Below are 23,673 nucleotides of genomic sequence, written 5' to 3' on the forward strand. Positions count from 1 at the left end.
CAAGCTTTTAAGACAAAAGGATGGTTATAAAGTTACTGTAAAAATTTCCTTGTGTATTTGTGTTGTTCTATCTTGAGACGAACTCCGAGTCCGGCAAAATTTACTTGATAGCGACTATGAAATATACATGGTGTGCCTACTTGTCGCCACCGTTAACTGGCATAAATCGCTAAAATCTGCGAAAAAAATCTAACATAGCACTCTTACCTTGTTTATTTATGATTTTACTAGCTGTTTCGATGATCACGTTAATTATATATGCTCTACCACATTTTAGCCAGATTTGAGTTCCAGTTCTTCTCTATCTCAAATTTTTTGTTTTTTGACGGGGCCGGGGGGGAGAGAGGCGATCGGAAATGGGTGAGAATCGGAAATGGGTGAGAATGCTTGTGTCGTACCTTTTAGGAGTCAAAATCAGCGACCTGGTACCTTTTACAATGTCTCAAACTTTAGTGGACCACCAAAGACCTAGCTGGTACGTTTTAGGGTGTTTTTCGCTCACTAAAATACCTGAAATAAGCATTATCAGGACGATTTTAATGATCTGACTCAAGCACATCGATAAAGGAGTTTTTATTATTGGGATTTTTCAGTTTTTTGTTTTTGAAATGGTACTTTTTAGGGGTAGACATCAATTGCTGCCACTCCCACACGGATAAGACGGAAAGATAAGACGGTGGCAACAAGTAGGCACACCATGTATATTTCATAGTCGCTATCAAGTAAATTTTGCCGGACTTTGAGTTCGTCTCAAAATATGAGAGTAGGAGTGAAAGCAAATTTTACTAAGATATTGCATTAAAGCTTTGTTTTTCCAAGGGAAAAAAGGCAAGGTGATTCAAAGATCTTTAAAATTAACTCGTTTATCGAAAAATAAATATGAGGAGGTTACCCGCTTTATGGATAAAGAACGGATTTTCGACGGGCGCAAAATTGTTAAGCGAAAAGTTCAAGATGCTCTAAGCTTAACGTATTTTCAGATGCTCCTCAAAGCCCGTTTCTTTAAAATTAACTCGTTTATCAAAAAATAAATATGAGGAGGTTACCCGCTTTATGGATAAAGAACGGATTTTCGACGGGCGCAAAATTGTTAAGCGAAAAGTTCAAGATGCTCTAAGCTTAACGTTTTTTCAGATGCTCCTTCAAAGCCCGTTTCAGGAGTTTCCACTAAAGCTAGAGTAGCTGGCGTTGCACTAATTAACGGACATAAATCTTCCAAAAGTCGCCGCGCGACAAATCTTTCCTCTTGCCATCACATTGCCATACGTTAGAACCTGGCCAAGTGATCCAATGATCATAGCAACGATGAATGCTGGGTATATATACAGTTCCTTTTTCCCTTCATGTCCCCATTTTCCAACATGATACACGCCGTTTTCCCTCCCCCATTCTACGCATCTACTTGCAAGGACTGAGTTGTCTCCTTTAAGTTTCTCAAATGAATCACAGGCTTTGGGAAAACGTCGGTCACCGCCAAAAAATCCGACTACAGCTCCACCAGAGGCGTTAATGGCTGTTTTGACGTGAAAAGTTCGTCCATGTTGCTGTTTACAGCAGTGGAGTCTCAGCTGATGGAAAAGCAAGATTGTTTTCATTTCTCGCATACCGTCAGGTGAAAGAACCAGCTTGGTGTGGTTGTAACGACTGATACCATTGTATAACTTCTCAACATCCAAACTGATCGGGGGAGACGACTGATTTATTATAACGTTACATATCAGAAGCCAACTTTTCAGCAATAAAAAAGGAAGAAAATATTTTAAAAAGATGTAAATAAAGTAGCAGGATTCCTCCTTTTTCTAAAAAGTATATATATATTGCATTCACAGCGCGCAGTGGTCATACAAGTAAACCATATCGTTACGGCAACCATGGCGACTGAGGATATCACCTAAGTCTCTTTAATTTTTTTTTTGGGGGGGGCTTTTATAATTTCTAGACAGTATCGAAGACAAATTGAACCTTTTTGATACATGTAAGAGTTAAATAAATAAGATAAAAAGATATCCAATGGGAACGTGGTTGTTGAGGTAGCATGGAGTTAACACGTGAAACACTTTCAAATTTCTACTACATAATTCGCCTTTCTTGGAGTCACTATGATATAAAATTAAAAATGATATCGTTCATTCTTTAGTCCTGCCTCAGGTCAAAAAACCAGGCGTACTCACGCGCAAGACATTCTCCACAGTAGGACCTGTCGCTTTTCATTGTAGTATCATCGTGGAAGCTAGGAATGTAGGAGACCTGTAGCATGTGCAGTTAGAATTAGAGTAAACTGATTGCATTAATTTTTTTTCAACTGGCAAATTGAGGAGTTCTTACATTTGACGCTGTTGTCAGTCATGTCACAGACTTTTTGGAAAATAGAGCAATATTTTCAGAACTTTCAAATGGCTGTGTTACGATTGGTGCCTTTATGCACTTTGCTTGGCTTTTAGATGTCTGCCATCGTATGATCGGAGCATGGCATTAAACAGCACGAAACAACATTATCTCGTAAAAAGGAAAAAGACCAGGTGGGCGCGCCTCATTCATTACGAGCTCCATCTTTCAGGTGATCATGTCTTCCACTTGGGTGCGTTCATTTATTTTCAATATACCACTGTTCCTTTTTTCCGGCGTTGATGAGGAAAGTGACAATTCCTACATGGCGCTCTAGCCTCAGTTGTGAATGTCAAAAGCCTATTCGCTGTTGATATTGGCGTTGGTTTAAAGAAGGTTTACTTATGGTTGGTTTGTATTCCACAGTCGTGTATACCCTGTGGTTGATTAGCAGTGATGTCCTGGACCAACGGTATCCGGTTAGATCGCACCATGGTTAGATCGTTCCAACAAAAAGTGAGATCACTCCACTCGAAAGTTAGATCGCTCCATTAAAAAAGTTTCTTCGCTACCAACATAAGTTACTTCGCTCCGTATTGTAATGTGCAGTATTACTTAGCTATGATCTTTAAAGTTCATAGGTGATGATGTGTCTTGCGGCGATTCGAGTACATCGTATTCACTCTGTCCTTCAGATTAGCCACTCATATATATATATATATATATATATATATATATATATATATATATATATATATATATATAACTAACTGCAGACAGTACTGTTTCGGCCTTCTGGGCCTCATCAGTGCAGCGCTGATGCTAGGATGGAGGTAAGACCATATAGCCACCCCAAGTGATCTCACATATGTGGGATCATCTAAGCCATGCCAGAGTGCTCAAACTAGAAAAACTAGTGAGCATATATATATATATATATATATATATATATACATATATATATATATATATATATATATATTTGTTCTTTCCGCCTAGCTCGGATTTATTTCAAGCGCGCTAGCAATATTCATCGATTTTTAGGTAAGAAATACACGTCATTTAATGAATTATCAATTTAGGTATCTTAGTTTTGCTACCTTTACCTCAGTTTTCTTCATGGAGCGAAATAACATATGTTGGGGGCGAAGTAACTTATTTGATGGAGCAAACTAACTTTCGAGTGGAGCGATCTAACCTTTGGTTGGAGTGATCCAACTGGGAGCGATCTTACTGGGAGTGATCTAACTATGGTGCGATCTAACCGTAATTCGGACCAACTGCTAATAAGTTGTGATCTTTGAAGGGTAAAGGAAGTGAATAGTGCACGCCACTGGCTGAATTAAAAGTCGATAAAATCACATGGTGATAAGAACTCTTCAATTTTGGATTTCCAGGGTTTGATTAAGGTGCGGAAGCGAGTCACCTTAATGGTAATCATTGTCAGTGCTATCTTTGGAATCTGTTGGCTCACAAATGAACTTGTCTTTACCCTCTGGTATGTCGCGTCCTACGACATCGGACCCTTCCCTTCAATATCACTATTACGATGATCTTGTTTAATTCTGCTGTCAATCCGTTTGCTCATGCTCTGTTAAACCAGCAGTTCAGAGAGAAGATGAATACAGTGATATGCTTTCCTCTTACTGTTTTAGTCAGGCCTCATCCTACTGGTCTTGGAAATTAATCTTTGCAGCCTGTCGAGAACACCAGCCGGAGAATGCAATTCAGCGGCCACACTTAAGGCATGCGCAAATGAGTCAATCTTGGCTGACCGTTCGTCCATTTCTCGTGTAAAATTTAAATAGGAAAACATAAGTAACGACCATTGTGACTCAAGAAACTGTAAAGGGAAATGAAAGTAGAGAACAGGAAAACTTAAGACTTTTCGCATGCAGAGGTTATTTGCTCACGGGTGACTGTTTGTTTTAAACTCATGAAAGTTATAAGCTTTTAAGACACTGTGACTCATTGTGAGACAACTTGGTCCTGGCAGCGTGAAAGAACACCATGGGCTATTCAACGTCTGCACATGCGCAGAAGTTTGACCGCTGTGTTGGTGAAATTAAACGTGCTCCTTTTTACAACACGCTACATTTCTTATTTAAAACATAAATTATGATCACAAAAGCAATTTATATTTATTATGCAATTTATATTTCTACTCGCTGAAATACCTAAATTTCACATACAACAGTTTTCAATCCAATTTCGAAAAACTAAAATCAAAATAATCAAAACTACCGATCAGAACAACAAAGGTTAACCCTTTAACTCCCAGACCAAATTTGTAATTCTCCTTACTGTCAACCATACAATTCCTATAATGTTAGTTCAGAGAATTTAGTATTGGATCGACTAATTGTCCCGAAATTGATAGTTTTCTTTATTCTCATCACTTGTCTGGTTGATATTGCATTGATATTGCATGGAGAGATTCTGTCTCAGTTACTCATGGCTGTTAAAGGGTTAACATAATAATTATCCAATAGGACCTCAAAATAAAAAATAGGCAGCTTACTTGAAGCGCGGGAAAACGCGAGTGGAATTGGGATTAGCTTTATATTTAATTCGGTGAGATAGCGGCACGAGTTTCCAGATGAAAAGCAATCCGGGGTCACTTTCGTTGCTCAATTGAAACCTGCTCTAACTTTGAGCGCGTATATTGTCACTAATCCTCAGCTCTCTATGGATCCATTGTTTTATTTCACCTGCTGAAGACCGAAACAAATCCACATTTCGCCTCTTTTTCTTGTGCAGACTGATAGGATAATATAACCGAAGCTTTTAGCTGCATTATATTGTGTGGATCCCCCAAAAATAAAGCAGTAGAACAATACATGATAGACACCCACGCTACCAAGAAATATATTCCTTAATTGAGGAGAAATTACAAACCTGGGTGTCCTGGAAATGGAAATAATCCCCTAATGTGATCATATTTGCCCCCTAAAATTTATTACATGTAGCAAAATTTATGTCTTTTAATTTTTGTGATGCCTTATACCCCATTCACACCAGCAAAACATGTTTTGTTAAACTGGTTTTCATTGAATGAAAATTATAAACAGAGAACTGAAAAACTTGATTTTCCATTGGATTCAAGTACTTGCTAACTTGCATTTCCAATGTGCTACATTCAAGTCAAAAATATTCGGTTAAATAGTTTCTATGAAGAAAAAAAAAATTAAACTGTGTTTAACAAAACAACTTTTAAACATGTTTAAGCTTTGGTGTGAATGGGGCATTAGTTGTTTAGCTACTATCAATTATCAATCTCGAATAAGCAGGTTATGCAATGGGAGATTTCTTGGAAACTTAATAAAAACAATATTTGTAAATGAAAAAAAGAAAAGAAAAAGTTTCTCTAATTTTCTAGCCTACAGAGCAGGCCTAACATTGGGAACGAGTGTTCAATGACTTCTAAGTGAAAATCATAGCTGCTGTCGTAATGTGATGTTCGGGTTAAGGCTAAGAAAGACACGCATTTCGTGTTGGGTGTAACTCAACTGTAGTGATCTTTTTCTTAGATCATGTTGCATTGCGTGTGCAATGATGTAATCACTGCGGCCGCCGTCTTTAATTTTCACAGAATCGAAAAGGTGGAGCGAGAAATAAATCGCACCAACGGGGTGAGCGACGGTCAAAACGAAGGAGAGGGGAGGGAGGGGGTAATTATGCGAAAAAATTTCCTTTTAACAGATCCAAATCTCGCCATACGTCAGCATGTGGGGAAGTCCTCAAAATAGTTCATTATTGTTGATTTACACCTTCGCTTTCAATGCCGTAATAATAATGTGTGAGTAAAAATGAAAACAAAAATGGAAACTGTCAGCTAAGTTTCGTGTTTATTCCCAAGTCTAAGGATCCGCTTTCAGAGCTAAAAAAAAAACAAACAAATTAAAACAAAGCAAAAGATAAATCATAACAAGATAAGTTAATCCTTCCTGATGGAGGTAACTATGAATGAATTGAACTATTGGTTTCATGACAAGGCTATAAGAGAATCATACACAGGACTACAATCTGTTGAGCTTAAATTTACTTCAGAAATGGCAACTGCACTAAGTGCTCTAAATTCCAGCTCCTTTCCACTCATGCCTACTTAACGTTACCTGCTTTTACGTAGTTCATCGTATACTTCTTGGCGTTAATTTATCTGAAAAACCGCTATGAACAACGTTCTCTATAAGACATGTAAGAATACATCTATTTACAATAAAAAAAAAAGATTGAATGATCTTATCAGGAGTCGTATGGACTGGACTGGAGGACTGGATTGGACTGATAAATTGTTATATTATACTCACAACAAAACATCTCATCCTTGGTTGGTCAATAATCGGTATAAATTGTGTTATAGTATACCGAAATATTGTTACAGCGAAACAAGCAAAGAGTATGGGCTGCATAAAGTTCACGCCCCTGATAACTTGAGTGACGTGCTTCAGGTGTATATTGCGATTCTTCCCATAATGTTTAAAGCATGCAAAAAAACCTAATTCCCAAGTGAGGCCGGCGGTTTCTGAGAATACAGCAAAAGTGCCTTTAGATACGCTGTTACTAAGATATTACATTAAAGTTTTGTTTTTCCCAGGTGTTAAGAGGATAAGTTGTTTCAAAGATGTTTAAAATGAACTCGTTTATCAGAAGATGACTTGTAAATTAAATATGAGGAGGTCACCATTACGAATAAAGAACAAATTTTCGACAGGTGCAAAAATCTAAAGCTAAAAGTTCATGATGCTGTAATCTTAACGCATCTTCGTTTGCTGCTTCAACGTTAGTTACGGGAGTTTCCATTAAAGAGTCGCAAAGCGTTGCATTAATTAACGGACATAAATCTTCCAAAAGTCGCCGCGCGTCAAATCGTTCCTACTGTCATCACATTCCCATCTGTCATGGCCTGGCCACGTGACCCAACGATGGTGATCCATAATAAATGCTGAGTATATATACAGCTCCTTTTGCCCTTCACGTCCCCATTTTCCAACATGATACGCGCCGTTTTCCCTTCCCCATTCTGCGCATCTACTTGCAAGGACTGAATTATCTCCCTTGAGTGTTTCAAATGAACCACAGGCTTTGGGAAAAACGTCAGTATCACCAGCAAAGAACCTGGCTACAGCTTCACCAGAGCTGTTCGCGGCCGTTTTGACATGAAACATTCGTCCATATTGCTGTTTACGGCAGTGGAATCTCAGCTGAGTGAAAGATATGCGGGATCTCAGCTCTCGCATACCGTCAGGAGAGAGAACCATTCTGTTGCTGCTGTAACGACTAGCTCCTGCATATGTCTTTTCAATATTCAAACTGGTGGGGGGGGGGGGGGGCGGCACAGTTTCCCCAGCAATAACGTTATAGATTAGGAGCCAGCCTCCTGCCAAAAATTATAAAAGAAAATGTGAATCGCTCTTCTTGGGAGACCAGAAACAAGTCCGTTGTTCTTACAATAAAAGATGGGCGACTTCTAGTTATGCCTTTGCGCCACAGCGCACAGGTATCGTCTCTCCTTCTACCTACTGGCTTTATCCACTTTAAGAGAATAGTAGAATTGTTTTGTTCGTTTTTTATCACCTCAGTGGCTCCACATAAAAACCCTGCTTAACCTCAAGCTGGAGCTTTTCTCTGCATTTCAGCTCTTATTAAAAGGGTCTTAAACAATCCCGCTGGTTTTGGCTCCTCTCCTAAAACAGATGTTTTCGTTTCTCTGTAGTATTCTTTGAATGTTTTTTCCGTATTTAATTATTTTGCAACATTTTTTCTCCTCAGGTTCAAACACCACAGGGGGTTTGCCTCTGCAGCCTTGCTCTTCTATACACAGCCAAAATTGCAGAAACGAGCTATTAAAAGTGCTTACCTCCATCAGTTGTCATGTCGCAAAACACTTTGAAATTGAAATATAAGCCTCTGATAGCTGAAAAGGAAATAAGCTTTAATCTTGATGGGTTTATTAATCTTCACACACCGGAAAAAAATTTGAACATGACTGTCCGCATTTATCTTCAGAAATGCGTTGTAACAAGAGTCCCCAATTGAAATTTACACTATTCTCATAGCACTCATGAGTTTTGTTTGGCAACGTGTAAAGTAGAATTTCTCTGGAACAGTCTCACCACCTACGTGTTTCACAATGTTTTCCTTTGTATCCTGGATGACACTGACCGCTTTTAGTTGTTTGTTTTCGCCCGCGGGAAACATCCATGCAGGAGGCCTGATTAGTAAAACAGAAAAGTGAACTTTTTTCTTCCTGTTCTGCCATCCATCGTTGTTCAGAGTAAACAAAGCTTGTTTTCTCGTCATCAGTATTCAGACGCTTACTATGCGTTTTCAAAAAGGAAACTTGACACTTATGTCAACACTCAGAACACGCTATACAAGCAGAAAAGAAACCTTTGGGTTCGCAGGTTGTTGCAAAACGGGAATTGCCAAAAGATGAAGATAGCTTGGAGAAACATTTGCCCGAGACTTTTAAGCGTCTGGTGTTCCGTTTACGAAGCGAACACCTGTTTATAACCCAGTAACAGCTGAATCTCTGTTTTCATTAGTATATGGCAGTAGTTCCGAAACATTGTTCTTGGCAGTGAATAAGATAAGAAAGTTATCAACAAATCTGCTCAACCTAGAACCCACCTGAACAGAGCCATAGTATGTAGGTCCTTTCTGCTTTTTAAAATGACCTGGCTTCATTTGCCGTGTTTTATTATTCAACTCACAGCTACGTTTTCCATTGCTGTCACCGCGATGAACATTGATCGACTTACAGCTGTTATTTCCCATACATTTTAACTGGCATTCAAACTCGTCCACAACATCAGTGGTCTGGATAACATGACCTACCAAGTCATGGTCTGAAAGGCAAAAAAACGTTCTTTCTAGTAACTACTCGCCATGGAAAGAGAGTATAAGAATCGGTTTTTTCTCTTTTTTTTGGATTTTTTTTTTTTAAGTATTTACTCACCGACTCGAGTTTCAACAATGCTTCCACAAAAGTCTTTGTTTGCCAGGACAAACAATATTCCCAAGAGGATGTTAAGAGTAGCAATCGTCGAGATGGAGCTCCTTAGTTTTCTTGTTGCATATCAGCTTTCTTATATTTGCCTTCCTCTGTAAGCAGAGCGTCATTGACTCACAATTGAATTATTTATTATTTATAATTCATAATTCCTTTTTATTCATTGCTTTATTGCTAAGTAGGGCCCCTCCTTATTGGATAACAATTTTAATTAGATGTAAACATCAATTATAATTCAAAGCTCTTTTTCAATTAAGTTTAGTCCTTTAATTGCTTTTGAGGCCTTATTTTCCCTCTTTTTAAAAAAGCAGTTTATCTTTTTTCAAAAAATGAAATTGCAATTTTGTTACGTTTTCCATTTTTCTTTTTTTGAAGGAGTTAGCACACTTTTCGAAATCTTCACATAATCTGCATTTATATCTGTCTCCTTTAAAGCGCCTATGACACGAATCTATTTAAAATACAGTTATCAGTCAGGAAATGCAAAAACAAATTTCGTGTCATAGGCACTTTAATTCGTCTTAATTTGTTTTCCTGCCCAAGTAGCTAGGGCCCCTCCTTATCGGATGACAATTTTAATTAAATATAAACATCAATTATAACTCAAAGCTCTTTTTCAGTTAAGTCTTAATCCTTTAATTGCTTTTGAGGGCTTATTTTATCTTTTTAGGGTTTTTATTTTTCATAAAATAAAATTGCGAGCTGTGTTATGTTTTTCCTTTTTCTTTTTTGAAAGAGTTAGCGAACTTCTCAAAATTTTTACAACCTTTCGAAAGCAACCTTAGTGGTAGTCTCCCTCGCAGCCGTTTTTTGGATGTCACGCAACGTTCCCCCAAAACAACGAACTTTGCGTGACATCCAAAAAACGGCTGCGAGGAAGACTACCTTACTGGTTCAAATGGTCCAAAGTATTTGATTGGCTAACGAGCGAACAGCTGTCAATCGCAAAGTGGATCTTACCTATAATATCAATTTTAATTGGCTTTTGGAGTGGGAACCCATCAATTTAAAGTTCGTTTTTAATTAATTTAAAAATTAAGAAACTTAATGTCTCTTGTCCGGTGGCATGGAATCCAGCCAAGTTGTGGCCCACGAAGACGTGCACTTTTTCGGTAAACAATTACGAAACAAAGAGCTAAACACTTCCCGATGAAAAATGCAGCAAGATTGACGGAACTTGTGACAAGTGGGAAGATCTGAAAGCTGCCTTCCTGATTAGAGGAAATGTTAGAGCGACCCTCTAAACTTCCCAAGTTTATCCATAACTCGATATACGCACAGCTAAAAGCATGAGCAAATTCTTTTATAGCAGAGCGACAACAAGGATCTGTGCGAAGAAGTCTCTTATTGTGATAGAGTGCAAAATTCTCACAACGCACAAAAAATAATAAAAACAAACGTCTCTATTGGCTGGTCAAAAACATGCCACATTTATACTTTGGTTTGAGCGAGAACTTTTGATCCAGTTAACTGATAACAATTGAAAAGCTCAAAGCTTACCGGGAAAATGGAGAAAATGAAAGCCAAATGAACTCAAGTGTCACTAAAAAATGTTTTAAAAGTCAAAGACCCGAAGTTATTAAGACAAATTTGCGAAACGTGCAACTTGCGAGTTTTTTTCGGCTTTACTTTCGTGGCTTGTTGGATCAGGACCTAAAAGGTCAATGCCGATAGAAAAATTGGGTAGTTCTTCGGTGGTTTCTTCCATATTTCAAAGAGAAGGAAAACTGCACTGCAGCTTCACAGGGCGGAAACTCTGAAGCCAGGTAAAAAAAATTGCTCACGTCATCTTATTTACGCACGGGCGTGCGTAAATAAAGATTTTGTTCCTAGCGGCTCAATAAGACTTAGAGAGGGAAAGCACGCGCACTATGTTATAAATTGTATTCGCAACAAAGCATCTCATCCCTGATTGGTCAATGATCGATACAAAATGTGTTATAGTATGCCGATTTATTGTTATAACAGCAAAACCAACAAAGAGTGCGGGCTGCATATAAAGTACACGCCCCTGAAAACTTGAGTGACGTGCTTCAGGTGTGTATTGCGATTCTTCCTATCCATAATAACACAGAAAGTTGAGAAATAATGTCTAAGATATGCAGAAAATACCAATTCCCAAGAGAGGCCAGACGGTTTCTGAGAATACAACAATAGTGCCTTTAGATACGCTGTTACTAAGATATTACATTAAAGTTTTGTTTTGCCAAGTTGTTAAGATGATGAGTTGATTCAAAGATCTTTAAAATTAGCAGAAGCTGACTTGTACATTAGATTTGAGGAGGTCACCAATTACGGATAAAGAAAGGATTTTCGACAGACGCAAAAATCTTGAGCTAAGAGTTCAAGATGCTCTAATCTTAACGTATCTTCGTTTGCTCCTTCAACGCCAGTTACGGGGTTTCCACTAAAGAGTCGCAAAGCGTTACATTAATTAACGGACATAGATCTTCCAAAAGTCGCCGCGTGTCAAATCGTTTCGACTGTCATCACATTCCCATCTGCGATGGACTGGCGAAGTGACCCAATGATGGTGATCCTTAATGAATGCTGAGAATATATACAGCTCCTTATGCCCTTCATGTCCCCATTTTCCAACATGATACGCGCCGTTTTCCTTCCCCCATTCTGCGCATCTACTTGCAAGGACTGAGTTGTCTCCCTTGAGTTTTTCGAATGAACCACAGGCTTTGGGAAAAACGTCGGTATCACCGCCGAAAAACCTAACTACAGCTTCACCAGAGCCGTTCGCGGCCGTATTGACATGAAACGTTCGTCCATGTTGCTGTTTACGGCAGTGGAATCTCAGCTGAGTGAAAGATACGCGGGATCTCAGCTCTCGCATACCGTCAGGAGAGAGAACCATTCTATTGCTGCTGTAACGACTGACTTCTGCATATGTCTTTTCAATGGTCAAGCTGGTTGGGGGCGCAGTTCCCTCGGCAATAACGTTATAGATCAAGAGCCAGCCTCCTGCAAGAAATTAAAAAGGAAAATGTGAATCGCATTTCTTGAGGAACCGACGAACAGCTCTTCTATGACCCTCTCTTGCTCTTACAATAAAAAATGGGCTACTTCTAGTTATGCCTTTGCGCCACGGCGCAAAGGTATTGTCTCCTTCTCTGCCTACCGGCCTTATCTATTTAAAGAGGACAAGATGGTAGAATGGTTTTGTTCGTTTGTTATGACCTCAGTGGCTCCAGATTGAAACCCTGCTTAGACCACGAGCTGGAGTTTTTCTCTGTATTTCAGCTCGTACTACTCTAAAAGAGTCTTTAAAAAAATTCTGCTGGTTTGGCTCCATTTCTCCATTCGACTTATTTCTGCATTTAATTATTTTCATTGTTTTTAGTTTAGTTTTTTATCTCAGGTTCAAACACCACAAAAGTTTGCCTCTGCAGCCTTGCTATTCTATACACAGCCAAAATTACAGAAAAGAGTTATTTAAAGTGCTTACCTCCATCAGTTGTCATGTCACAAAATACTTTTAAAGAACTTCCATTTTTCTCAGAGTTGATCCAGTACTCTCCGTCTCCTTTTGAGACTCCAGCTTCCAAAATGTGCTTGCAGGACAGAGCGGGATGACGGGAAGACCAGCCAGGTACAGCTGCGAATTTAAATATGTTTCACTTTTTAGTGTCATGGTTTAGGGTCAATTGCCAAATAATTTCGCTTTGACGCATGGTTGTGCTAAGTTTTTATCCATTCGGGGCCATCTTGGTCGCGGATGGCTATCCTTGGTGAGCAGAGAAATTTAGATATGAGGGATGTGAGATATTTAGGGCCATTTACTCATGCAGTCAAATGTAAATGTCCTCTTGGTATAGCTGTACCGAATGAGATGTGAATCATGACACACCCGTGTTTGTATTTCTGTCTTTGTTTTGTTTTTCACTTGTAGGTACAATGGAAAAGTGCATGGTAAGGGCTTATGGAAGTTGAAAACATGGAATGTTTCTCACGTGTTAGGCAGCCTTTCCCTTTGTATTCTGGATGACATTTTCCGGAGTTTCTCGCTGCTTTCTCATCGTGGAAAACGTTAATGCAGGAAATCTGTGATGAATAAGATTTGGAACATACTATACGGTCAAATGTAATTATTCATGTGATCCCAATTAAAATTCAACATAATAACGTGAAGCAATGTCGTCAAATATTTGGTGAACAGTTTTATTGATGTTTTTCAAATGTTTTCGAAGTTTTTATGTATTTTGATCACGTTTTTATGTTGAACTAATCAAACATTGCAGCTTTGGTTGCAAACTTCTAATGGTGAATTCCGTTCCCTTTCTCCTTCAAGTTCAAAGCAACTAAATTATTAAAAAGTAAATTTTGCACATTTCTCAGGAACTGAAGTATTTTCACCCCTAAGTTTCAATTGAATTGTATTTTTTTGGTTTACTTGCCGATCATAAACAACTGAGAAACTCTTTCCAAGAATCAGAAGAGAACTTAAGACTGAGACAAAGAACTTCTGTAAACTTTGTTCAAACTTAACTCTTTGTGGACTCTGCAACGACAGGAATTAAGTTCCATTAGGCACCACTGTTAAATTGATAAGCACGGAAAGTATATAGAAGAAATTCTATTTAACGAGTCTCACTGTTTAACTGCAAAAATTATTCGTCAATTCATTTCCTCGCTCGAAATAAATATCGATGACAAGGTAAGCAATAAACATGAAGAAATCGTATTTTGCCTTTCGAACTTTATTGAAAAAGTTAAAACAAACAAGCAAAAAAACAAACAAATATATATTTCCAGTAGTCAAAGAGTGAAAACTCGACTTCGTGTAACGGGAGTTGCTAAGATCGCCGATTAATGAATTCAAGTATTAACCAAGAAAACGTAATTTAAAGGAATTCATGCAAACAACTGAACTTACCTGCACCAAACCGTAGTAAGTAGATCCTCTTCTCTTTTTGAAATCAGCTGCTTTCATCAGTCGAGTTTTGTTGTTCAGCTCACAAATAACATTGTTCTCTTCCAGGTAAACGTTACACGATTTACAGCGGCTTTCATTCTCAATACATTTTTGCTGGCATTCAAATTCGTTTTTGACAACACTCTTTTCCATAACATTACCAACAAAAATATGATCTAGGAGTTATGAGTATATGAAAATCTTTTAAGAACCGGTGAATATCGCTACTGCCCTATTTATGATTGTCTGACAAATGCAAATCGAAAGGAAAAAAGAAGTAATAGTTTCTACGGGTTTTCATTTTTTTTACTTACCAACTTGGGTTTCGAAGACACGTCCGCATAAGTCAGAGTTTGCCATCACAGATAAAATCAGGCAGGAGATGATAAGAATTGTAAAGGCCAACTGAATCGGACCCGTATTAGCCATTGACTGATAAAAACTTCCCTTGAACTATTGTCGTAACTCAATCAAAACTCTTTCAACAGCAGCTTTTACAAAAGAGAGATTTCAATGTTTGTACAGAGGGGCGGTGGTTGCACCGAACGAGATTATATTTTGCGTATGAACTCTGCCTTTTGAATTCTTTCCGCAACCTTGTATTGTTTTGAGTTGGTTTTCTTACAATTGATTAAATAAACAAAGCTTCCTAATAATTTACGTAGCGCATTATAGTTTTATCGTTTACATCCCAAGGGTAAATTAAGCTCAAAGTTAATTACAATGAAACTGAAAGCAACCAAAAAAACTTAAACAAAAAAGTTTCTTTCTTATCGATTTAATTATCACCCACTTGGCGCAAACAAAGAAGATTCAATCACCCACCAGGAATTTTTTTAAAAAAATTTTTGTGCATTATTGTCAGTGTTTTGTTTTTTCTTAAACCCTAACAACAATTTCATAACAATTTTTGTTTTCTTACTATCATCGTTAAGACTAGCCAGGCGAGGGGGCTATGAATATAACTGCCAACACCTGCTCTTAGTGATAATAAAATATATTTCCTTTTCCATATGTCATCATACCCTAAAAATTTTGAATTTCTTTTGGTTTCTTTTCAAACTTCATTCCATGAAGATGAGTGTGATTCACTCTTATCTTCATTTATTAGTCCGCAGTTACGTTCACAGTCATTCAAACCTCATTCCTTTGATCCTTAGATCCTCAAATTTTCTCAAAGCTGTAAAAAAGGAAATATTGCCTCATTGCAATCACTATTCAGCTTCAATGACAATTAATTCAATGTTGATATGAATAAAATTTGAAAACATTCGGGAAAATTGTATTTTCGTTATTTTAATCAGCTGGGATTTTTTGTCTCGCTTTGTGTCATGCAATTGGAACTGAATCTATTTAAGATATTCTCACTGATTTCCACGGCCTCATCAATCTGATGTGCTTTGAATACTGTTGATGATAACAAATCATTATTTTTTCATTATTTACGGATTTATTCCCAGCGCTCTTTGTTTAAGTTTTGGAACAATCTACAGCATTACTTCTCATTTTGGATTCTTTTTCAATTCTCCAAGAGTTGATAACATTCGTACATTCTCTTCTTCATTTGATTGGATGACAAAACTCGAAAGCGGAACGACTCTCTACAGGAGACTTTGCACTTTAAAGCCAATTTAATTTGCTGATACAATGTAGTACATCAAGATATTGAATAAAGTTACCCAAACGATTTGCAAGTTACAACCTTCAGTACTATGAGAACATTGTAATGTCCAACTTTCAGTACCCGCAGAACATTGCCAACTTTAAGAACTTGCGCCTGAATTAACGTAATGAAGTCTTCCTCTAATCGACAATATTTTGAAAGATAATTTACTATTTGACATGCAGCAACTTCTTAAATAGTTGTACTGAATGCTAGCGTCTCAAAAGTAAATAGAAAATGCTCTAAAACGCAGAAGTGACAGCAAAGTTATCAACGGACATAAATTCTCCAGAAGTCACCAGATGCAGCAATATTCTCCAAAGTATCATCACATTGCCATACGTTAGAACCTGGCCAAGTGATCCAATAATAGCTACCCACAATGAATGCTGAGTATACAGACAGCATCTTATGCCCTTCATGTTCCCATTTTCCAACACGATACACGCCCTTTTCCATCCCCCATTCTACTTAAGGCATGCGCAAATGAGTCAATCTTGGCTAACCGTTCGCCCATTTTCGTGTAAAATTTAAATAGGAAAACATAAGTAACGACCATTGTGACTCAAAATTCAGTACCTAGAGAATTGTAAAGGGAAATGAAAGTAGAAAACAGGAAAAATTAAGACTTTTCGCAGGCAAAGGTTATTTGCTTAGAGGTGTCTGGTTGTTTAAAATCATAAAGGTTATAAGCTTTTAAGACACCGCGACCCATTGCGAGACAACTTGATCCTAGCAGTGTGAAAGTGTCTGCGCATGCGCAGAAGTTTGACCGCTGTGTCGGTGAATGTAAACCTACTCCTATTGATAACACGCTATATTTCTTATTCAAACGTGAATTATGATCGCAAAAGCGAACGAATATCGATCGCACACTATTAGTGATGTTATTTATATTTCTACTTGCTAAAATACCTAAACTTCATGCAGTGGCAAAAAACCAAAACCAAAATAATCACACCTAACAATCAGAACAAAGGTTAACTCTTCAACTCCCAGACCAAATTTGTAATTCTCCTTACTGTCAACCATACAATTCAACCATATAATTCTGGATGTCATGGAAATGGAGACAGTGCCCTAACATAATATTTGCCCATTAAAAATTTGTTAAGTGTAACAAAATTAATGTCTTTTAATTTTTGTGATACCTTAAGTTTTTTAGTTAATATCAATTATCAACCTCGAATAAGCAGGTTATGTAATGGGAGACTTCTTGGAAACTCAATTAAATAAAATTTGTAAATGAAAAAATGAAAAAAAAAGGTTCCTTCAATTCTCTAGCCAACAGAGCAGGCGTAATATTGGGAACGAGTGCTCAGTTTCTTCTCGGTGAACATCCTACCTGCAATCTTTTATTTTAACAAAAACAAAAAGGTGGGGCGAGGAATAAATCGCCCTAAGGGGGTGAGTAATTTTACAAGAAAAGATTCCTTTTAAATTGTTCCAAATCCCACCATACGTTAGCATGTGGGAAAGTCCTAAAAATAGTTCATCATTGTTGATTTATAACTTCGCTTTCAATGCCATATAAATAATGTGTGAGTAAAAACGAAAACAAAAATGGAAACTGTTTAAGTTTCGTGTTTATTCCCAAGTCTAAGGATCCGCTTTCAGAGCTAAAAGAAAAAACAAATTAAAACAAAGCAAAAAATAAATAACAACAAGATAAGCTAATCCTTCCTGATGGAGGTAACTATAAATAAACTGAACTATTGGTTTCATGATCACAAGGCTAAAAGAGAATCATACACAGCACTACAATCTGTTGAGCTTAAATTTACTTCGGAAAATGGCAACTGCAATAAGTGCTCGAAATTTCAGCTCCTTTCCACTCATGTCTACCTGACGTTTCATCCTTTTTCTATACTTCATTGTGTACTTCTTGGCGTTAATTTATCTGAAAAAACCGCGATGAACAGCGACAATTTCTATAAGACATATAGGAATACACCTATTTACAATAAAATAGGAGTCGCACGAAAGGTTAATTTGACTGATAACGTGTTATTTTATATCCACTACGAAACATCATATCCCTGATTGGTCAATGATCGATACAAAATGTGTTATAGTATGCCGACTCATTTGTTACAACAGCAAAACCAGCAAAGAGTGCGTTCTGCATAAAGTACACGCCCCTGACAACTTGGGTGACGTGCTTCAGGTGTATATTGCGATTCTTCCTTTCCATAACAATACATACAAGTTGAGATATAATGTTTAAGACGTGCAACAAATACCAATTTCCGAGAGAGGCCCGATGGTTTCTGAGAATACGATAATGGTGCCTTTAGATACGCTGTTACTAAGATATTACATTAAACTTTTGTTTTACCAAGGTGTTCAGAGGGCAAGATAACTCAAAGATCTTTAAAATGAACTCGTTTATCAGAAGCTGACTTGTATATTAAATATAAGGAGGTCACCAATTACGGCTAAACAACGGATTTTCGATAGGCGCAAAAATCTTGAGCTAAGAGTTCAAGATGCTCTAATCTTAACGTATCTTCGTTTGCTCCTTCAACGCCAGTTACGAGAGTTTCCACTAAAGAGTCGCAAAGCGTTGCATTAATTAACGGACATAAATTTTCCAAAAGTCGCCGCGCGACAAATCGTTCGCCGCGTCATCACACTCCCATCTGTCATAGACTGGCGACGTGACCCAATGATGGTAATATACAATGAATGCTGGGAACAAATGCAACCCCTTCAGCCCTTCATGTCCCCATTTTCCAACGTTATACGCGCCGTTTTCCCACCCCCATTCTGCGCATTTACTTGCAAGGCCTGAGTTGTCTCCCTTCAGTTTCTCAAATGAACCACAGGCTTTGGGAATAACGTCAGTATCACCGCCGAAAAACCCCACTACAGCTTCACCAAAGCTGTTCGCGGCCGTTTTCACATGAAATGTTCGTCCATGTTGCTGTTTACGGCAGTGGAATCTCAGCTGAGTGAAAGATACGCGGGATCTCAGCTCTCGCATACCGTCAGGAGAGATAACCATTCTGTTGTTTCTGTAACGACTGACTCCTGTATATGTCTTTTCAATGGTCAAGTTGGTCGGGGGCACAGTTCCTCCAGCAATAACGTTATAGATCAGGAGCCAGCCTCCTGCCAGAAATTAAAAAAGAAAATAAAAATCACATTTCTCGGGAGACCGCAAACAAGTCTTCCATGACCCTCTGTTATTCTTACAATAAAAAGGTGGGCTACTTCGAGTTATGCCATTGCACCACGGCGCAAAGGTATGGTCTCTCCCCCTACCGGCCTTATCTACTTAGAGAAGACAAGATAGCAGAATAGTTTTGTTGGCTTGTTATCACCTCAGTGGCTCCAGATTGAAACCCTGCTTCGACCACAAGCTGGAGTTTTTCTCTGTATTTCAGTTCGTACTACTCTAGAAGTGTTTGGCTCCAGCCTTTTGAAACTTTCACTTGAAATGCGGGCCTCACCTTAAACTCCTTCCCTAACACAAATGTTTTCGTTTGTCCTCGTTTGTCAGTAGTATTCTTTGAATGTTTTTTCTGTATTTAATTATTTCGCCTCTGTTTTGTTTTGTTTTTTCTTCCTCAGGGACAAACACCCCGACGGTTTTTCCCTGCAGCGTTGCTCTTCTATACACGGCCAATATTGCAGAAACGAGTTATATAAACGAGTACAGTGCTTACCTCCATCAGTTGTCATGTCACAAAATACTTTTAAAGAACTTCCATTTTTCTCAGGGTCGATCCAGTACTCTCCGTCTCCTTTAGAGTCCCCAGCTTCCAAAATCTGCATGCAGGACAGTGCAGAATGACGGGAAGACCAGCCAGGTATAGCTGCGAATTTAAATATGTATTATTCTTTAACGTTGTGGTTCAGGGTCAATTGCCAAATAATTTTGGATGTCCTTACGGGAATAACCAGGTTGATTGTAATATAAGTCTCTGGTAGCTGAAAAGGAAATGAGCTTTGATCTTGATGGGTTTATTAATCTTCACACACCGGTTAAGACGCTGAAAAAAGGGACAAAAGCTATGTGCAAACTTGAACATGACTGTCCGCATTTATCTTCAGAAATGGGTTTTAAAAGGAGTCTTCAATTGAAAATTTACACTATCCTCAGAGCACTTGATAGTCATGTATTTCGTTTAACAACATAAATCACATCTGAAAAACCGCTGGTATCTCTTCCGAAAACTGGAAACCAAATGCCCCACAAAGGAAAAACAGATAGAGACACCAAAACCAAAAAACCTAATTTTTTCAGCGCAAAAACCAAAATTTTGATAAAAGAAATAGCCAGAATCACAAAACCGAAAATCCCAACGTCCCCCCCTTTAAATGGTATTGATTCACGACCCTTGAACTCTGACGTTGGAGCCATATGGAAACAGCTTAAGTTTGATGATGCCATTAATTAAAGAGAGTATCACTTGAATTTTCAAAAAGACGCGCACTGGATTTGAGTTAAGATAGCAACCAGCCGGATTCTCAGTGACCTTTGTTTTCAGTAAACCTTTTCTAGAACAGTCCAAGTACTTACGTGTTTCACAATGTTTTCCTTTGTATCCTGCTATATACATTAGTATATAGCAGTAGTACCGAAACATTGATCTTGGCAGTGAATTACATTGGAAAGTTATCAACAAACCTGCTCAACCCAGAACCCACCTGAACAGAGCTATAGTATGTAGATCCTTTTTTCTTTTTAAAATGACCTGGCTTCATCTGCCGTGTTTTATTATTCAACTCACAGCTACGTTTTCCATTGCTGTCACCGCGATGAACATTGATCGACTTACAGCTGTTGTTTCCCATACATTTTAACTGGCATTCAAACTCGTCCACAACAACATTTGTCTGAATAACATGACCCACCAAGGCATGGTCTGAAAGGAAAAAAGCGTTCCCTGTAGTTATTAGCTAAAGAAAGAGAGTATAAGAATGGTTTTTTTCATTTTTTTGTTTTGGTTTTTCATTTTAAGTATTTACTCACCGACTTGAGTTTCAAAAACGCTTCCACAAAAGTCTTTGTTTGCCAGGACAAACAGGATTCCCAAAAGGATGTTAAGAGTAACAATCATAAACTGGGTAATCCATAAAACAGCCATACTAAAATTGGCCGTTTTTATCTTTCGCAGGTGGAGCTCCTTAGTGATCTTATTGCGTATCAGCTTTGTGATATTTGCCTTCCTCTTTAGGTAAGTAGGCGTCATTGACTCACAATTGAAATACTTATTATCTATAATTCATGATTCCTTTTTATTCATCACTTTATTGCTCTTCAGTTTGCATGAAAATTTCTTTTGTTCGTCGCAGTAATAGAAAAGTTTGTTTCCACTTTTATCATTATCATTGATATTATAATTCGCCAAATCAACAGGGTGACTTTTGTTTTAAGGAATTTGCAATTAACGGGTCGACTTTGCTGACGAGAAACATCCACACAGGAAGTCTGACATAATTAAAACAAAATAAAAGAAAATTGACTTTTTCACTTTGTTTATATTTTACATGGCATCGAGAAGACAATCCATTTCATCCTTTGAGTAACTATTTTTCTCTTAATTTATTAACAAGTGGATTACATCCATTTAGCTCTGATCACGTAAAAGTAACGAATAGCCGTTCAAAATCATACACTCTTTTTAAACCAAAGAACTATTGAGAACGTCGATGCAGATGCCGAGAACATACCAAAAACGTAATTAAACTGAGAGTTAAAGATGAAGCGTAACTAATAATTTGCATTAGGCTGCAAACTTTTCGTGAACAGGTGACATTACCAACTCGTGCCTCAACGCATAATATTTGCAGAAAAAGGAACGGATATATATAAGTCACCTTTAAACGCTACGTCTGTACGAAATAACACACCTTTTTCTTGTCCTTCTCTGCTCTCCGATCGATAAATAGAAAAACAAGGTTAAGTTCCGAATTTCTCTGCCTTGTAACCCATAAAATTAACAAGATCGTTTTATGCTCAATGAGAAAGACAAAATGAAGACCCCCCATATTTGCTTCGCCTTTAGCAGCCAAATCAGTTAGAGCTATATTTTTTTAGCACTCTTACGCTTTTCTCGGGAATGCATCTGTTTAATCATAAATAACAAGTAGAGAAGCCTTGACTGTGCTCTGTTATGTTGTAGATCACGCAGGAAGCGGCCAAAGCACGAAAGAAGTAGAGAGAAAGAATTCTTAAAATTCCCCACACATCACTATCAATTTTCAAAATTAGAGAGAAAGAATCCTTAAAATTTCCTACACATTACTTTCAAAGCAAAATTTATTGCCAAAGCGAACGACAGTGTCGTCAGAATGCTCCATGCTGTCATAAAGCACGCTACAATAAGCCAATAGGAATCCTTGTTATAATGGTCCAAATAATCAGATTGGTTGACAAGACTAAAGCTGTCAAAAATATCAAACCATCCCAGTTCACAACCATCAAAGTTCACAATCTGCAATAGTTTACAAACTCAAATAGTTAGGCAGGTCGAATTTACTACTTCTGCCTGAAGTTTTTCTCTAATGTTAGTCTGAAGTTAGTCTCTAATGCAGAATCTGAAACTGAAATGTTCAGTGAAATCCGGCCAAATGATAACTCATAAAAATACGCAAGCTTTTTTACATAACAATCAGAGAACAAACTGCTCAAGGTGTGTGTTTTATGAATGTACGATAGCCGAATTCACAGCAACATGAAGATTGCTTGGAATGACAGCGCCGTCAAACTCGGCTGTTTCTACACTACGATTACCGTAAATCGCCATGATGAGTTAGCTGCGATGGACCTCAGCATGATCGCAGTCGCTCTCAAACCTTCCTGATTAGCATGAAATTTAACAATTGTGCCAGTTTGGCTATATTTTTCATAATTTCTGTGTTGTTCTGTTTTGTTTCTGAACACAAAACTTTATATACTATACCAGTGTTAACTATGTTTGATTTTTATTATCGTACATAAGCTTGCAATCTAACTAAGTAAAAAAACCTTAAAAACTCGGTCTGTTTAGTTTTCGTCTCTGTTTGCGTTGTAATAGCGTAAATTACGGTGCTTGGCATGTTTACAAACCTTTATTTGGTTCTTCGGTTGCTACTTGCCGGCTCGTTTGTTCCGAAATTTCATTTTCAATTAACGAAAACAAGCAAAAGAGAAGTCCGAGGGAAGTCCGAAAAATGGCCAGACACAATACAATTTGGCAGATGGCGTGACAGCTTTAGCTAAGCTCTGTACTCTGGAAGAGCACGCTCTTTCAACCAATGACAGCACGCTCTTTTTCAGTTGATATTTTAGTCTTTATTAGTGCTTTTGAGGGCTTGTTTTCCTCTCTTTTTTGGAGAAATCGTTTTTTTTTTCATAAAACAAAAGTGCGAGTCTAGTTAAGGTTTTTTTCTTTTTTGAAGGAGTTAGCAAACTTCTCCAAATTTTCACAACATTTCGAAAGCAACCTTAAAGGTTCGATGGTCCGAAGTATTTGATTGGCTAATGAGAGAACAGTTGTCAATCACAAAGTGAACCTTACCCATCATGTCAATTTCAATTGGCTTTTGGTGTGGAGACCCATCAAGTTCGTTTTATAATTGAATTAAAAAATTAACAAAACTTCATTTCTCTTATCCGGTGGTATGAAATCCAGCCAAGTTGTGGCTCACGAAAACGTACACTTTTTCGGTAAACAATTACGAAACAAAGAGCTAAAAACTTGCGGATGAAAAATGCAGCAAGATTGACAGAACTTGTGATAGGTGGGAAGATCT

General features: G+C 37.8%; 3 protein-coding genes, 1 long non-coding RNA gene and 1 pseudogene across 4 annotated transcripts; 1 reads left to right on the forward strand and 4 right to left on the reverse strand.

Annotated features, from left to right (window-relative positions):
• The first annotated feature begins 373 nt into the window (after nt 1-373).
• On the forward strand, nt 374-4,069 carry LOC131791014 (bombesin receptor subtype-3-like; annotated as a pseudogene).
• A 3,085-nt stretch (nt 4,070-7,154) lies between these two features.
• LOC136282861 (uncharacterized) lies at nt 7,155-8,324 on the reverse strand. Its single transcript, XM_066170817.1, has 3 exons — nt 8,294-8,324; nt 8,186-8,242; nt 7,155-7,705 (listed from the first exon to the last, which is right to left on the reverse strand). The coding sequence occupies exons 1-3, from the start codon at nt 8,322-8,324 to the stop codon at nt 7,155-7,157; spliced, it is 639 nt and encodes a 212-aa protein (XP_066026914.1).
• Nucleotides 8,325-8,445: 121 nt separating this feature from the next.
• LOC136282952 (uncharacterized) lies at nt 8,446-9,349 on the reverse strand. Its single transcript, XR_010718527.1, has 3 exons — nt 9,287-9,349; nt 8,959-9,176; nt 8,446-8,539 (listed from the first exon to the last, which is right to left on the reverse strand). It is a non-coding gene; the product is annotated as an uncharacterized lncRNA (long non-coding RNA).
• Nucleotides 9,350-11,293: 1,944 nt separating this feature from the next.
• LOC131791013 (uncharacterized) lies at nt 11,294-14,830 on the reverse strand. Its single transcript, XM_066171109.1, has 5 exons — nt 14,579-14,830; nt 14,226-14,440; nt 13,303-13,393; nt 12,798-12,947; nt 11,294-12,313 (listed from the first exon to the last, which is right to left on the reverse strand). Exons 1-5 carry the CDS (start codon nt 14,691-14,693, stop codon nt 11,775-11,777), a joined length of 1,110 nt encoding a protein of 369 aa, XP_066027206.1. The 5' UTR covers nt 14,694-14,830; the 3' UTR covers nt 11,294-11,774.
• Nucleotides 14,831-17,876: 3,046 nt separating this feature from the next.
• On the reverse strand, nt 17,877-20,478 carry LOC131791069 (uncharacterized). Its single transcript, XM_059108386.2, has 3 exons — nt 20,456-20,478; nt 19,599-19,748; nt 17,877-19,041 (listed from the first exon to the last, which is right to left on the reverse strand). Exons 2-3 carry the CDS (start codon nt 19,705-19,707, stop codon nt 18,503-18,505), a joined length of 648 nt encoding a protein of 215 aa, XP_058964369.2. The 5' UTR covers nt 19,708-19,748; nt 20,456-20,478; the 3' UTR covers nt 17,877-18,502.
• Nucleotides 20,479-23,673: the final 3,195 nt, after the last annotated feature.

The sequence above is a fragment of the Pocillopora verrucosa genome, chromosome 8, assembly GCF_036669915.1.
Source record: "Pocillopora verrucosa isolate sample1 chromosome 8, ASM3666991v2, whole genome shotgun sequence".
In the NCBI taxonomy this organism is placed as follows: domain Eukaryota; kingdom Metazoa; phylum Cnidaria; class Anthozoa; order Scleractinia; family Pocilloporidae; genus Pocillopora; species Pocillopora verrucosa.

Excerpts from the sequence above, each read along its gene's own strand:
- LOC131791069 (XM_059108386.2), bottom strand. The coding sequence starts at position 19,707 with ATGCAGATTTTGGAAGCTGGGGACTCTAAAGGAGACGGAGAGTACTGG. Across the intron at positions 19,042-19,598 it reads TGACATGACAACTGATGGAG|GAGGCTGGCTCCTGATCTAT; the intron begins GTAAGCACTGTA and ends AATTTCTGGCAG.
- LOC131791013 (XM_066171109.1), bottom strand. The coding sequence starts at position 14,693 with ATGGCTAATACGGGTCCGATTCAGTTGGCCTTTACAATTCTTATCATC. Across the intron at positions 14,441-14,578 it reads TGTCTTCGAAACCCAAGTTG|ATCATATTTTTGTTGGTAAT; the intron begins GTAAGTAAAAAA and ends CATAACTCCTAG. Across the intron at positions 12,948-13,302 it reads AGGGAAAGGCTGCCTAACAC|CTGTACCTGGCTGGTCTTCC; the intron begins GTGAGAAACATT and ends TTAAATTCGCAG.
- LOC136282861 (XM_066170817.1), bottom strand. The coding sequence starts at position 8,324 with ATGCGGACAGTCATGTTCAAATTTTTTTCCG. Across the intron at positions 8,243-8,293 it reads CATGTTCAAATTTTTTTCCG|CTATCAGAGGCTTATATTTC; the intron begins GTGTGTGAAGAT and ends TTTCCTTTTCAG. Across the intron at positions 7,706-8,185 it reads CGACATGACAACTGATGGAG|GAGGCTGGCTCCTAATCTAT; the intron begins GTAAGCACTTTT and ends AATTTTTGGCAG.